The sequence below is a fragment of the Chiloscyllium punctatum genome, chromosome 23, assembly GCF_047496795.1.
Source record: "Chiloscyllium punctatum isolate Juve2018m chromosome 23, sChiPun1.3, whole genome shotgun sequence".
NCBI lineage: Eukaryota > Metazoa > Chordata > Chondrichthyes > Orectolobiformes > Hemiscylliidae > Chiloscyllium > Chiloscyllium punctatum.
In genome coordinates, this window is record NC_092761.1 from 84,950,911 (window position 1) to 84,963,717 (window position 12,807).

General features: G+C 41.9%; 1 protein-coding gene across 2 annotated transcripts in view; it reads left to right on the forward strand.

Annotated features, from left to right (window-relative positions):
- Positions 1-2,767: 2,767 nt before the first annotated feature.
- The window catches only part of zw10 (zw10 kinetochore protein), a 36,762-nt gene continuing 26,722 nt past the window's right edge, over positions 2,768-12,807 (forward strand). For both annotated transcript variants that reach the window (XM_072593354.1, XM_072593355.1), the window contains exons 1-6: positions 2,768-2,887; positions 6,568-6,702; positions 8,887-8,988; positions 10,383-10,460; positions 11,281-11,452; positions 12,510-12,659. In XM_072593354.1, the coding sequence (XP_072449455.1) occupies positions 2,783-2,887; positions 6,568-6,702; positions 8,887-8,988; positions 10,383-10,460; positions 11,281-11,452; positions 12,510-12,659 (742 nt within the window). In that variant the 5' untranslated portion in view covers positions 2,768-2,782. The remainder of the gene's footprint in view (positions 2,888-6,567; positions 6,703-8,886; positions 8,989-10,382; positions 10,461-11,280; positions 11,453-12,509; positions 12,660-12,807) is intronic.

Consider the following 12,807-nt stretch of genomic DNA (forward strand, 5'->3'; position numbering starts at 1 on the left):
AATTGAAAATGGTCATCATTAGGTTAACTCTTAATTCCAGACTTTTCAAAACAATTTAACTTAGACTTCACCACCTGCAATGGTGCGAATCAAACCCAGGTCTCCAGATCATTTACCTGAGCTTCTTGATTACTAGTCCAGTGGCATTACCAGAAGATCACCTCCCCTATTTTTGGGTACATGTTTCTGTTAGAATATTTTTGATGACAGAGTCAGGGTTTTATACCCACAAGTTAGTGGTGTCCTGGAGGCACGGTCTTGGACAGTTTTCTGTGAAGCAGCCTGGTCTGTGCAGCTGTGAGAGTGATTGCTGCCATCTGGTGGCTACTGTCATATGACTGTGTTTAAGATTTTATACTCAACATTATTTAACCAATGGACTTGTAATGCCACCAAATACGTTTGATATAAGGATTTAACTTGTCATCGTACACTGTAACATGACACAGTGTCATACCAAGACACTGGCGTAATAAGTCAAAGTCGAGAGTGCGGCGCTGGGAAAGCACAGCAGGTCATGCAGCATCTGAGGAGCAGGAGAATCAACGTTTCGGACACTCTTCACTCAGGAAACACTGACACTCCTGCTCCTCGGACGCTGCCTGACCTGCTGTGTTTTTCTACCACCATACTTTATTGACTCTGACTCTCCAGCATCTGCAGTCCTCATTTTCTCATAATAAATCAAAGGCAGACTTGTTATAGACTTAGAAAGATGCATAGAGCTGCAATTTCATTGAACAAGAAAAATTGTTGTAATTTTTAACAGGTGCGGGTGGACCATCTCGGATATCTCCCTCTCCTTCCTGGTGCTCTCCACCACCATTTCCAGCGAGTGACTCAATATGGACATCTACTTCAAATCTACCGATTCCCAAAGCTACCTGAACTACACCTCATCCCACCCTTCCTTCTGTAAAGATGCTATCCCTTATTCCCAATTCCAACGCGTCTGCCGCATCTGCTCCCAGGAGGGCCAATTCCAGATAGCCTCCTTCTTCAAAGACTGCAATTTCCCCTCCACATGGTTGACAATGCCTTCCAGTTTATCTCCCTCCATTTCCCACCACCCCTCCAATTGCAACAAGGACAGAAACTCCCTTGTCCTCACCTTCCACCCCACCAACCTCTGGATACATCACATCATCCTCCGCCATTTCCGTCATCTACAAACAGACCCCACCACTAGAGATATATTTCCCTCCCCAGTCCTATCTGCATTCCGGAGACACCATTCCCTCCATGACTCCCTTGTTAGGTCCTCACCCACCACCAACCCATCCTCCACTCTTGGCACCTTGCTCTGCCTCCACAAGAAGTGCAAAACCTGTGCCCAAACCACCCCCTTCACCTCGATCCAAGGCCCTAAAGAATCCTTCCACATCTAACAGAGATTTACCTGTACTTCCACACACATCATCTACTGTGTCCGTTGCTCTCAATGTGGTTTCCTCTACACTGGGAAGATGGAACGTCAACTTGCGGAACATTCAGAGAACATCTCTGGGATACACACACTAAACAACCTCACCGCCCTATGACTGAACACTTTTACTCCTCCTCCCACTCCGTCAAGGACAAGCAAGTCCTTGGCCTCCTCCACAGCCAAGATCTAGCCACCTGAAGCCTGGAGGAAGAACACCTCATCTTCTGCCATGAGACCCTCCAACCACATGGGATCAATGTGGATTTCACCAGTTTCCTCACTTACCCTCACCCCACCCTTATCCCAGATCCAACCTTACAACTTGGCCTTACAGCGCCAGGGACCTGGGTTTGAGTCCAGCTTCGGGAGACTGTCTGTGTGGAGTTTGCAAGTTCTCCTTGTATCTGCGTGGGTTTCCTCCCACAGTCCAAAGATGTCAGGTTGAATGAATTGGCCGTGCTTAATTGCCCATTGTGTTCAGGGATGTGTAGGTTGAGTGTGTTTATCAGGGGAAATGTAATGTGGAGTAATGGGCTTGGGTGTGTTACTCTTCAGAGGGTTGGTGTAGATTTGTTGGTGTAGATGATAAAAACCTATAAGAAATTCCAAAATGTTTAAATTGAGTTCAAACTTCAACACCTGCCATGGTAGGATTTGTTCCCTTGTTCTCCAACACAGAAGCTTATTGGGGAGAGGAAGGGTCAGATTACTGGTTAAGGTCAAAATTTATTGAATAAAACATAATAGTGTTAATCCCACAGGTCGGACACACACACATAAATATCATAAAGAAGTCTGGGGATATTTTCTAAACAATCTGTTCAGAGAGGTCCTGGAGCAATAGGGACGTGAACCCAGGCGTCCTGGCTCAGAAAACAACAAATGTTGGAAATCACAGCGGGTTAGGCAGCATCCTTGGAACTTGCTCTGTCTCTAGGCATGCTGCCTAACCCGCTGTAATCTCCAGCATTTGTTGCGTTCAGTACAGATTTTAGCATCTTGTAATTTAGTAATTTACTCCTCCTGGCTCAGGCACAGGGACGCTACCAGTGCGCCTCAAGAACCGGTCAGTATCAAATCTACAGTGAATGGGAAAGCTGGGTTTCCCGCGCTGGAGTTTGAATGGGGAGAGCGCGGGGCCCGTCGGGAAGGACTACATTTCCCATCGCACCCAGCGGCCCTGGATGGTTGGGGGGGCGCGTGAAGGGAGGGAAAGGACTACATTTCCCGTTGCGCCCCGCGGCCCTGGTCCACGGTGCTGAAGGGCAGGGATAGAAAGGACTACATTTCCCGTCATGTCCCGCGACCAGCGCGCATGCGTGGGGGTGGGGGGGCTGAGCGGGTTCGGGGGCGAAAATGGCGTCGTTCGTGGCTGAGGTGTTGGCATCGTCGGGGAAGCTGGAGAAGGAGGATATCGGCACCAAGATCAGCAAGCTGGCCCGCCGGGTGGAGGAGGTGAAGGTAAAAGAGAACGGAGGGTGGTGTTTAATTCGAGTTCCGAGGTAACTGGGGCCTCTGTGGGGGCCTGGGGTGTCTGTAATGAGCCATGGAGCCAGAGCAGAGTCCAGGCAAACCCTCTCCTTCCATCCACTCCCTTGTCTGTCTGTCTGTTTGTAACTGTTCAATGCTCTGTCTCCATCCCCTTCAGCCCTGGAAAAGCCTGCCTTTTATTGCCAACCACCTCATCACAGACTTTCCTTTTCATATAAACTCACTTCTCCAGCCACTCTCTGTTTGTCGTAGTCATAGTCATAGTTGCCTGTTAGGTCTCTTTTATGTCTTTCCCCTCTCACCCTATACCTGTGCCCTCTAGTTCTGGACTCCCCGACCCCTGGCTCAGTGATAAGAGTGCTGTCCACTCAGTCACGGCAGATACGGGAGCAAATAAAGAAATATCATATATAGATTCATACAGATGTACAGCATGGAAACAGACCCTTCGGTCCAACCCGTCCATGTCGACCAGATATCCCAACCCAATCTAGTCCCAGCACTTGGCCCGTATCCTTCCAAACCCTTCCTATTCATATACCCATCCAAATGCCTCTTAAATGTTACAAATGTACCATCATCCACCAATTCCTCTGGCAGCTCATTCCATACACGTACCACCCTCTGTGTGAAAACGTTGCTCCTTAAGTCTCTTTTATATCTTTCCCCATCTCACCCTAAACCTCTAGTTCTGGACTCCCCCACCCCAGGGAAAAGGCTTTGCCTATTTATCCTATCCATGCCCCTCATGATTTTATAAGCCTCCATAAGGTCACCCCTCAGCCTCTGACGCTCCAGGGAAAACAGCCCCAGCCTGTTCAGCCTCTCCCTATAGCTCAAATCCTCCAACCCTGGCAACATCCTTGTAAATCTTTTCTGAACTCTTTCAAGTTTCACAACATCTTTCCGATAAGAAGGAGACCAGAATTGAATGCAATATTCCTTTTGTATCTGTTCGTGCTCTGTCTCCATTCCCTTCAACCCTGGAAAAGCTTGCCTTTTATTGCCTACTGTGTATGCTGAAGGTCTGAAACAAACACAGAAATTGCTGGAGAGACTCAACAGGTCTGGCCGCATCTGAAGGTTTAGAGAGAAAACAAAGAGTTAACGTTTTAGAGTCCAGTAACCTTTCTTCAGAATTCCTTTTTAAATCCCTGTCCCGCTCATCCTCTTGCTCAGAATCTGTTTACATTTTTAACTTCACTGAAAACTAAAATGCTCAGAATGTTGGAGATCTGAAAGTGTACTTTGTAGCTCACCAGCACCTCAACAGTCAAACTTTCATTTGACAGGTGCTGTTTTGCTCCAAACACCTCACAATGGAAGACCTGTCTGTTCATTTCCAAGTATTGTTGTTTTTTGCACTGTGGGTATCAATTAATGAAACATGAGCAATATGCAGAAACTGCTCTTCTCTGGTAGAACATTTTTTGAAGCTTTACACAATGAAGTTATAACGCAATGTAAACAAATTGCTAGAGAAATGAGGATCATCTGTAGAGAGTAATAAAAACAGAGTTAACTGTAATCTTACTCAGTTCTGATGAAAGATCATGGACCTAAAGCATCAGATCTTTTTCTCCATTTAAATGCTATCAAGCAACCATAAGAAAGAGGAACAGAAGTAGTCCATTTGGTCCCTCAAGTGTGCTCTGCTACTCAATAGGATTATGGCCCCCCCATGACCACTTTCCTGCCTTTCCCCAGTAGTTCCAGCATTTTGTGTTTTCATTGCACTATAACTTCATTGTGTAAATGTTCAAAATATTGTGGACATTTTGTTTATTTTCCCAGTGTAATCATGTTTTGCAAATTAATATTGATGAGTTATACGGTACTCCTAAATCAGTTTTCTTCAGGTATTTTTAATGCATAGGCATACATTGTTTTAATTATTATAGATCTGATCCTAATTCTGACTGCATGTAGGTATTAAATCTTTTACCATAAGCATTCATGTTTAGAAAGCCAACATTTTAAATTACTCTGCTGGGTGGTTTTTCACACATCACATGAATAAAATACAAAGCTTTGACATGTCCTTGATTATATGAACTAAATTCTTTTGAGAAGGGATATTGGCCACGAGTATATACCTATCATTACATCTCCCAGTGACTAGGAATGACGAATCATCATTAGCAAAACCTAAATATGGTACTCGAGCAAGAATGCAGGAAGAAATGGAATTAGGTTTTATTGTCATGTGTACTCAAGTACAAGATATAGGAGTACAGTGAGAAGTGTACAAAGTTGCCATTCTCCAGCACCATCTAAGGTACAAAAAATCAGAATTAACGGAAATAACAATCTTGAATTCAAAATGAAAATAGCCATTTTAGATACAAAAACCACAATTAAATCAAAAGCAGAAATACACGAAACAGAGCCAAGAAGAAAGGGAAATGTCCGTATCTCCATAAGGCAAGTGGTCTCCATCCCTGAATCAGTGCGACACAGCAAACTCACTGCTGCTGCCATCCTCCTGAACGTTCTCCAGCCACTTCTACCGCAGGCTCCCGGATCATGCTGGTGCCTCGACCGACCCTCTGAACTCGATCTCAGGAGCCAAGCCCGATTTCCCTGGAACTCGCTCACTTCTGCCGCTGTCATCGTCTACCTTTGGAGGTTGCTCCTCGATCATAGGATCACATTGATGCTGCCACTGGTTCCTAAACTCACTCCCTCTGCTGCTCGGCCTTGCAACTTGCTCCATATCTGATGCTGCTGTTGCTATCAGCTTCCTGAACTCACTCCTTGCTCTCCGCCTCATTGCTGCCATTCTGATGCCACCAATGCCCCTCTGAAATCGCAAACACTTCAAAGGAAAATAAAAGCCGAGCTCCTGGCAATAGCATGAACTATTGTCTCTTCATTCTAGGTTAGTGGTGCTGGAAGAGCACAGCAGTTCAGGCAGCATCCAAGTAGCTTTGATGCTGTGCTCTTCCAGCACCACTAATCCAGAATCTGGTTTCCAGTATCTGCAGTCATTGTTTTTACCTCTATTGTCTCTTCAGTCTTGTTGTATGAGCAAGGTGTTGAAGAGCTGGTTCCATAATGAATGAGACGCAGAATGAAATATTGATGTGAAAAGTCACTCTGAGCCACTGTGGATCAAGTACTATGAATCTCTCTTAACAATCACACATAACTGAAAAATGGAAAAATTCAACCCATGATGTTCTGGTAGCTAGTTTAAAATACAAACTTAATTTTGTATTAAATCATCAATTTTATTTAGTCAAAGATATTGTTAAGTGTGTTTTTCCAGCATAGAAACTCTTTATGCTTGAGGTTTATGTAATGCTACAGTACTGTTAAGGGGAGTAAGAATTTCTTGAAATATAACAGCGCCAGGGACCTGGGTTCAATTCCCGCCTCAGGTGACTGACTGTGTGGAGTTTGCACATTCTCCCCGTGTCTGCGTGGGTTTCCTCCGGGTGCTCCGGTTTCCTCCCACAGTCCAAAGATGTGCAGGTCAGGTGAATTGGCCATGCTAAATTGTCCGTAGTGTTAGGTAAGGGGTAGATGTAGGGGTATGGGTGGGTTGCGCTTCGGCGGGTCGGTGTGGATTTGTTGGGCCGAAGGGCCTGTTTCCATACTGTAAGTAATCTAATCTAAAAAAAAGCTTAAAGCTTTTTTTCTTACAGGGTGAAGTATGTGACATGATCAACAAGAAGTATGAGGAGTTCATCCCAAGTTTAAAAAACGGAGAGGATCTGGTAAATCAAGTGGACGACATCTCAATGGAGATAGATGTTCTTAAATCACAGATTGAAAATGAGGTAAGTGAAGCTAATGAGAATCCCACAGAAGTAAATAGAAGATTGTAGAAAGACCTTATTGCCTGAGCTAAAGATTATTATGAGACGTAATTGGGTGTTGGGCTAGCACTCAGAATACAATGAAGGTTTGGAGTTATACTGTCAGTTCTGTCTCATTGCAGCTTGATTTGATTTATTGTTGTCGCATGTACTAAGATACAGTGAAAAGTGATGTTTTGCGTGCTGTATGGGCAGATCGTACCATACGAAAGTGCATCATGTAGCAGAACAGAGTGCAGAGTGTTATAGTGGCAGAGGAGGTGCAGAGAGAGAGAGATCAACAGTAACATTTGAAAGGTCACGTCAAAAGTCTGATAACAGGAGGGAAGAAACTGTTCGTATCTGTATTCAAACTTTTATATATTCTCCCCGATGGTAGAGAGTATAATAATGTTGGGCAGGGTATTTGGTTATATTGGGCGGGGTATTTGGTTATGTTGGTTGCTTTCCTGAGCAAGCGGGAAATATAAATGGAGTTAGTAGATGGAAGACTGGTTTGCGCGATGAATTATGCTGTGTTCACAACTCTAGATTCTTGCAGTTTTGGGAAAAGTGGTTGCCATATCATGCTATGGTGCATTCGGATAGGATGCTTTCCGTGCTGTACTTGTAAAAATTGGTAAGAGTCTTTGTGGACATGCTGACTTTCCTTAGCCTCCTGAAGCAGTAAGACGTTGTTGTGCTTTCTTGAGTGTCACGATGTGGGTGGGCCAAGACAGGTTGTTGGTTGCACAGAGATCAGCCACACAGGCAATCAACAAAATCACATGCATCTTTACTGTTAGTCATTAATTCTCAATTTTGGGAGACAATCCGGAGTTCTTAAAATTCCATTAGATATATAGCAAAGGAAAAGGACATTTTGCCAAAACTAATCCATGCCAGCGTTAATGCTCCACTTGCATAAATGCATAACATTGCACTAATACAAAAGGCAAAATACTGTGGATGTTGGAAATCAAATCAGAAAACTATTGGTAATACCTAGCAGGCCAGGTAACAGCTGTAGAGGGAGAGATATAAAGTTTACATTTCAAATCTTTCCTTAAGGCAGGACTGCAAAATATATTTGGTTTTAAACAGGTACAGAGGCAAGAAGTAGGGAGTAGTGAAGGAATGAACAAAAGTGTTAAGTATGTGATGATGTGGAATTCAGGGATGTTTTTAAATGGCAAAAGGACGATGGTGAAGACAGCAGGAAGTAGTTAAGAGGCAAGTAGAGGAAAGAAATCTGGGGCCAGAAGAGCTGTGAATGGCATTGGAAGAATCATTATCAGCTTTAGCTTGAATTCCCTACAGTGTGGAAACAGGCCCTTCGGCCCAACAAGTCCACACTGACCCTTCGAAGAGCAATCCACCCAGACCCATTCCCCTAACTAATGCTCCTAACAGTACGCGCAATTTAGTATGGCAAATTCTCCGAATCTGCGCATTTGTGGACTGTGGGAAGAAACCGGAGCACCCGGAAGAAACCCACGCAGACACGGAGAGAATGTGCAAACACCATACAGACAGTTGCCCGAGGTGGGAATTGAACCCAGGTCCCTGGTGCTGAGAGGCAGAAGTGCTAAGCACTGAGCTATCGTGCCGTCCCTGAGCCACCGTACCACCCCTTTAAAAATTGTCCACAAAGCTTAATGAACCACTCATACCTTATAAGATTAATTTTGATGCTCCCATTGTGAATCAGCCTGAAGAAGGTCTTCTGAAATGTACATCAGTTCTAATATGTCAGCAACCTACAAAAGGGTTGCCTCCCAAAATTTCAGTGCTAGTTTTCAAAATTATTTCATCTTGAACTTTCAGCTTCTACATATAGCCAGTCTGTAATACAGATAACTGTACAGTTGAGTTTGAAGATGAAAAAATTCTTACAAAACTTTAGATTTGCAGCAAAAGAGGGTTTGCCCCACATAATCAACACAGATATGTCGGTTTTCCAGCAAGGTTTACACGTAAACTCTAAGCCTACCCAGACCTATATGAATGTAATATCCAGATTCCTTCAATGAGACCACAGAAAAGAGGTCATTCAGCCCATTGTTCTGTGCCAACCAAGGCAAAAAGCTGCCCATTCAAATGTTGCAAAACATAAAGATGATAATTTGCAGGAAATTCTCACTATGATTATGCCTTGTTTAATAGGTGCGGCGAGATCTCCATGTTGCTGTGACTGAGTTCACTGAGCTGAAGCAACAGCTGGAGAAAAGTACAGTTTTACTGAGTATGTTGACACAATTACATGAGGTGAGTGTTTGCCAAGTATTCTCGAATCGATTTTTGTTCTCTTTGAATAACTTGTTAATGGGTTGGGGTGGTGGACTTGAGTTCAGCAGTGAGGAATATCCAGTTACTTCAGTATAACTCTTTAGGTTTAAAAAAATGTTGCAGTCATTGTTTTTGTTTACTCAAAAGAAGAGGGATTGGTGGAGGGAGGAGATGCAGTATCATTGACATTTGCTCCACATTTGAGCTATAGGGAGAGGATGAGTTGGCTGGAGCTATTTTCCCTGGCGCACTGGAGGCTGAGGGGTGACTGTATAAAGGTTTATAAAATCATCATTAACATGGATAGAGTGAATAGTCAAGGTCTTTTACCCAGGGTAGTGCAGTCTAAACAAGAGGGTATAGGTTTGAGGTGAGAGGGGAAAAATTTAGAAGGGACCTAAAGGAAAACATTTTCAGAGGGTGGTGATTGTATGGAATGAGTTGCCAGAGGAGGTGGGTGCAATTACAACATTTAAAAGGCATCTGGATAAATACATGAATAGGAAGGATTTAGAGAGATGGGGGCCAAATGCTGGCAAATGGGGCAAGATTAATTTAGGATATCTGGTCAGCATGGACTGGTTAGACCTGCGGGTCTGTTTCCATGTTATACATCTCTATGACTATGAAGAGGATGATGGAAACATTATGGATTAATCACACAGGCCATAATGTAGAATTATTGATCATTGGCACTTGTGCATGTGTAAGGCTGTCAGCAAGTTCACTGATCAAATGTGAATGTCTGCAAACTAAAACAAAATGAAATACCAAAAAGATCATCTTATGTTGTAATGTTTTCATGTGTATACGCAGATTTTTCATTCATGCTCAATTGGCATGTTGGTCATTTTTTTTCTGCATTGTGCTTGGAATGCACATATGTTGTTATATTCAATGTTCAACATTGATGCAAATATTTTCTCCAATTTAGTTGCTTACCATGTTGTAAGGGCCTGCCCTTTTCTTGTAAAAGAGTGGGTCATGTTAGAAGCATAAAGTAGATTGCGTAATAGTTCTGAAACATTTTAAAAAATCAATTGCAGGGGTGTGAATCTCATTAGAATTTGAAAATGAGTGAACATTTAATTGAATTAATAGGAGTCAAATGTATAGACAGAGAAATGGAAACCGGAGAATAATTGCAGAGCTTATTTCCATGAGGATGAAATTAACTGGAATACATTAAACTATAAATGATTTGTCCATGCCTGAAAAGGAAAACAGCAAATCTTCACACACACACACACACATACACACACACACACACAGAGTTACCTGTGGCACTAGATTTGAAAACTGACTTATTTTGACTTCCAAATGTCAGAGAATGTTCATGGGCTTATTTTACTTTTGCTTGCTATCTTTTCCAGTTTGACACTGCTCTTGAAACACATCACCAAGCTTTGTTAGAAAAAAACTACATCAAATCAGCTACTCATCTCAATAAAGTAAGTCTGACCATCTACACAACTGCTTTTGGAACCTAACACTGCAAACTTTGGCATTTTGCAGGATTATATATACTGTTCTGAGTCAAATGATCATTGAAATTGAGTATAAGAGTAAGTTGCTGCAACTGCAGCACAGCCATGGTCTGGTGGAGTTGATTCTAATTTAGATTCTTTGAATCTAAGCCTGAAATTATGTCGTACTTGCTCCAGGAAAGTTGATTTTTCATTATTTCTCACTGTCTCTAACGTTTAATTGTAAGCTCTGGTTTTCATAGTATTTACACGTATGTCATTATTTTTGTATAGTTTTAAACTTCTTAATGAAACTGGACAAATCTGATTTACCAACTGCAATCAACAGAAACACGGCATTTATATTTATATAGTGCTATCAAGTTTCTCAAACACAATAAGATGCATGGTGAATTAGTTTGTGCCAGTAAATTATGTGTAGGCAAATACAGGAAAGTTTGTAAACAGGCAAAATTCCACAAATCACGATTGGATTAAATTAATGGTTTCTTGGGGAAGGGTGTGTTGATTGAAGGGCAGGATACCAGGAAATTTTTTTTTGCTCTCAATAGAGTTGTATGAATTTTAAGATCTCTCTGATCCATCAAAGAGCCAAGCATGCCATAAGTTAACATTCTTGTTTGTCTCGAGAAGAGATGTTTTAGCTTATTTCCAAAAGTACAGTTTATTTTTCCGGCCAGGCTAAAACATATTCTTGGTTTTGATTTTTTTCGCTGAAGTGACTGACCTAAGTTATAGCTACAAATAAGTCTAGCATTCCCTTGTTTCTGTTTGTGATTGTAAGGCACAGTCCAACCTGTCCCTACTAAAGTCGAAGAAAGGCATTGAGTTGAAAATGTTGCAAGTGCTTAGTACGGAATTCATTGTACAGAAGGAGAAACTGCTGTACCATCTTGGAGAGGAGTGGAAGCAACTGGCTGTTTGGAACCTTCCCCCTTCACCAGCTCCTTCAAAAGGTGAATCAACTAATTATTTTATTTTGGAAAACTAAATATTAACTCCAAGATGTGAGCTGTGAATACCAAGATATGTTAGGAAAAATCTGGTTGCAAGAATCCTTTTAAAAAAAATTCTTATGGGGCAAATTGTACATGAATTTCCTGTTGATGTGTTCCATTGATAATTCCTTATTTACAATGAAAACAGCCTGTGGAATTACAGTCTCTCACCAGTGAAATTGCTGCAATACCATCAATTGTGATAAGGTCTAATTATAGGCAATCCTCAATTTACGAATGCCTGACTTGCGATTCAGAGCCCACATAAGTGTGTTAATATTAATGTAAAAATCCAACACATGAACTCATACTTATTGTTATTTTATATTGTGTTCTAACTTGTGTACAAATCGATATATGAACATACTCAAGAACGGAACCCATTCATAACCCAGGGACTGCCCATCGTATGATTCTGTGCTGGGTTCCTGGATAGGTTCATAACAGAAGGCTCCTGTTCAGGAATTTCCAGTGCAGGCATCATTTAAATGTAAGTTGATAGTTTTTAATCTGATCAAAGTCGGAAGTAGGATTTCCGTCTGATTAGAACATCTAGGCCATTCTGTTTTTGTTAGAGATGTATCAGAAATTTTAATTTTAATTTTAATCTAACACTCCCAAAAAAATCCTGTCTTTGTGTGGCTATGTGTTGTGATTTTACAGAGCTTGAGTAACTTTATTTTTAAAGTATCCCTTTATTTTTTTTCCTTGACTATAAGTGTTCATTGATTAGAGTCCAGCACCACTCTAATCTTGACTCTGATCTGCAGCATCTGCAGTCCTCGCTTTCGCCTATAAGTGTTCATTGGCCAGGGCAAGTTCAACTTCTACATCATGGTAGTTAGAACTTCTAAGTTCTAACTAATTTTCCACCTGCATTTCAGAGAGAACTTGTGTACCATTGCTTAGGAACTTTCTACTTCACTCCACAGAAGAATACATTTTTGCCGTGAAGTGATAGTGGAGCAGTTGACATATGATGTGAACTGATCGCTTATTGCTGTTTCTTTTCCAGCTGAGGATTTATTTGGATGGACTTTGAAGACTGAGCTGCGCTTGTGCAACATGACATCAAAGAAAAAAAGTGATCTTGAGCCGCTGCTTGTGTCAGTACTTCAAGGCTTTGCTATCCTTGGTGAATTGACCAGGAAACTGAAATTCTTCAGTAAGCAATTTAACCAAGAAAATAGTTAATTTTCAGTTTTACCTCTTAGCAGTATATGATGAATATTGTGAACTCCAAATATGGTTGAGCAATCATTACTTTACGAGTTTGGTGTAGTTCTTGGAGGGAGAAAACAGGACTGATATAT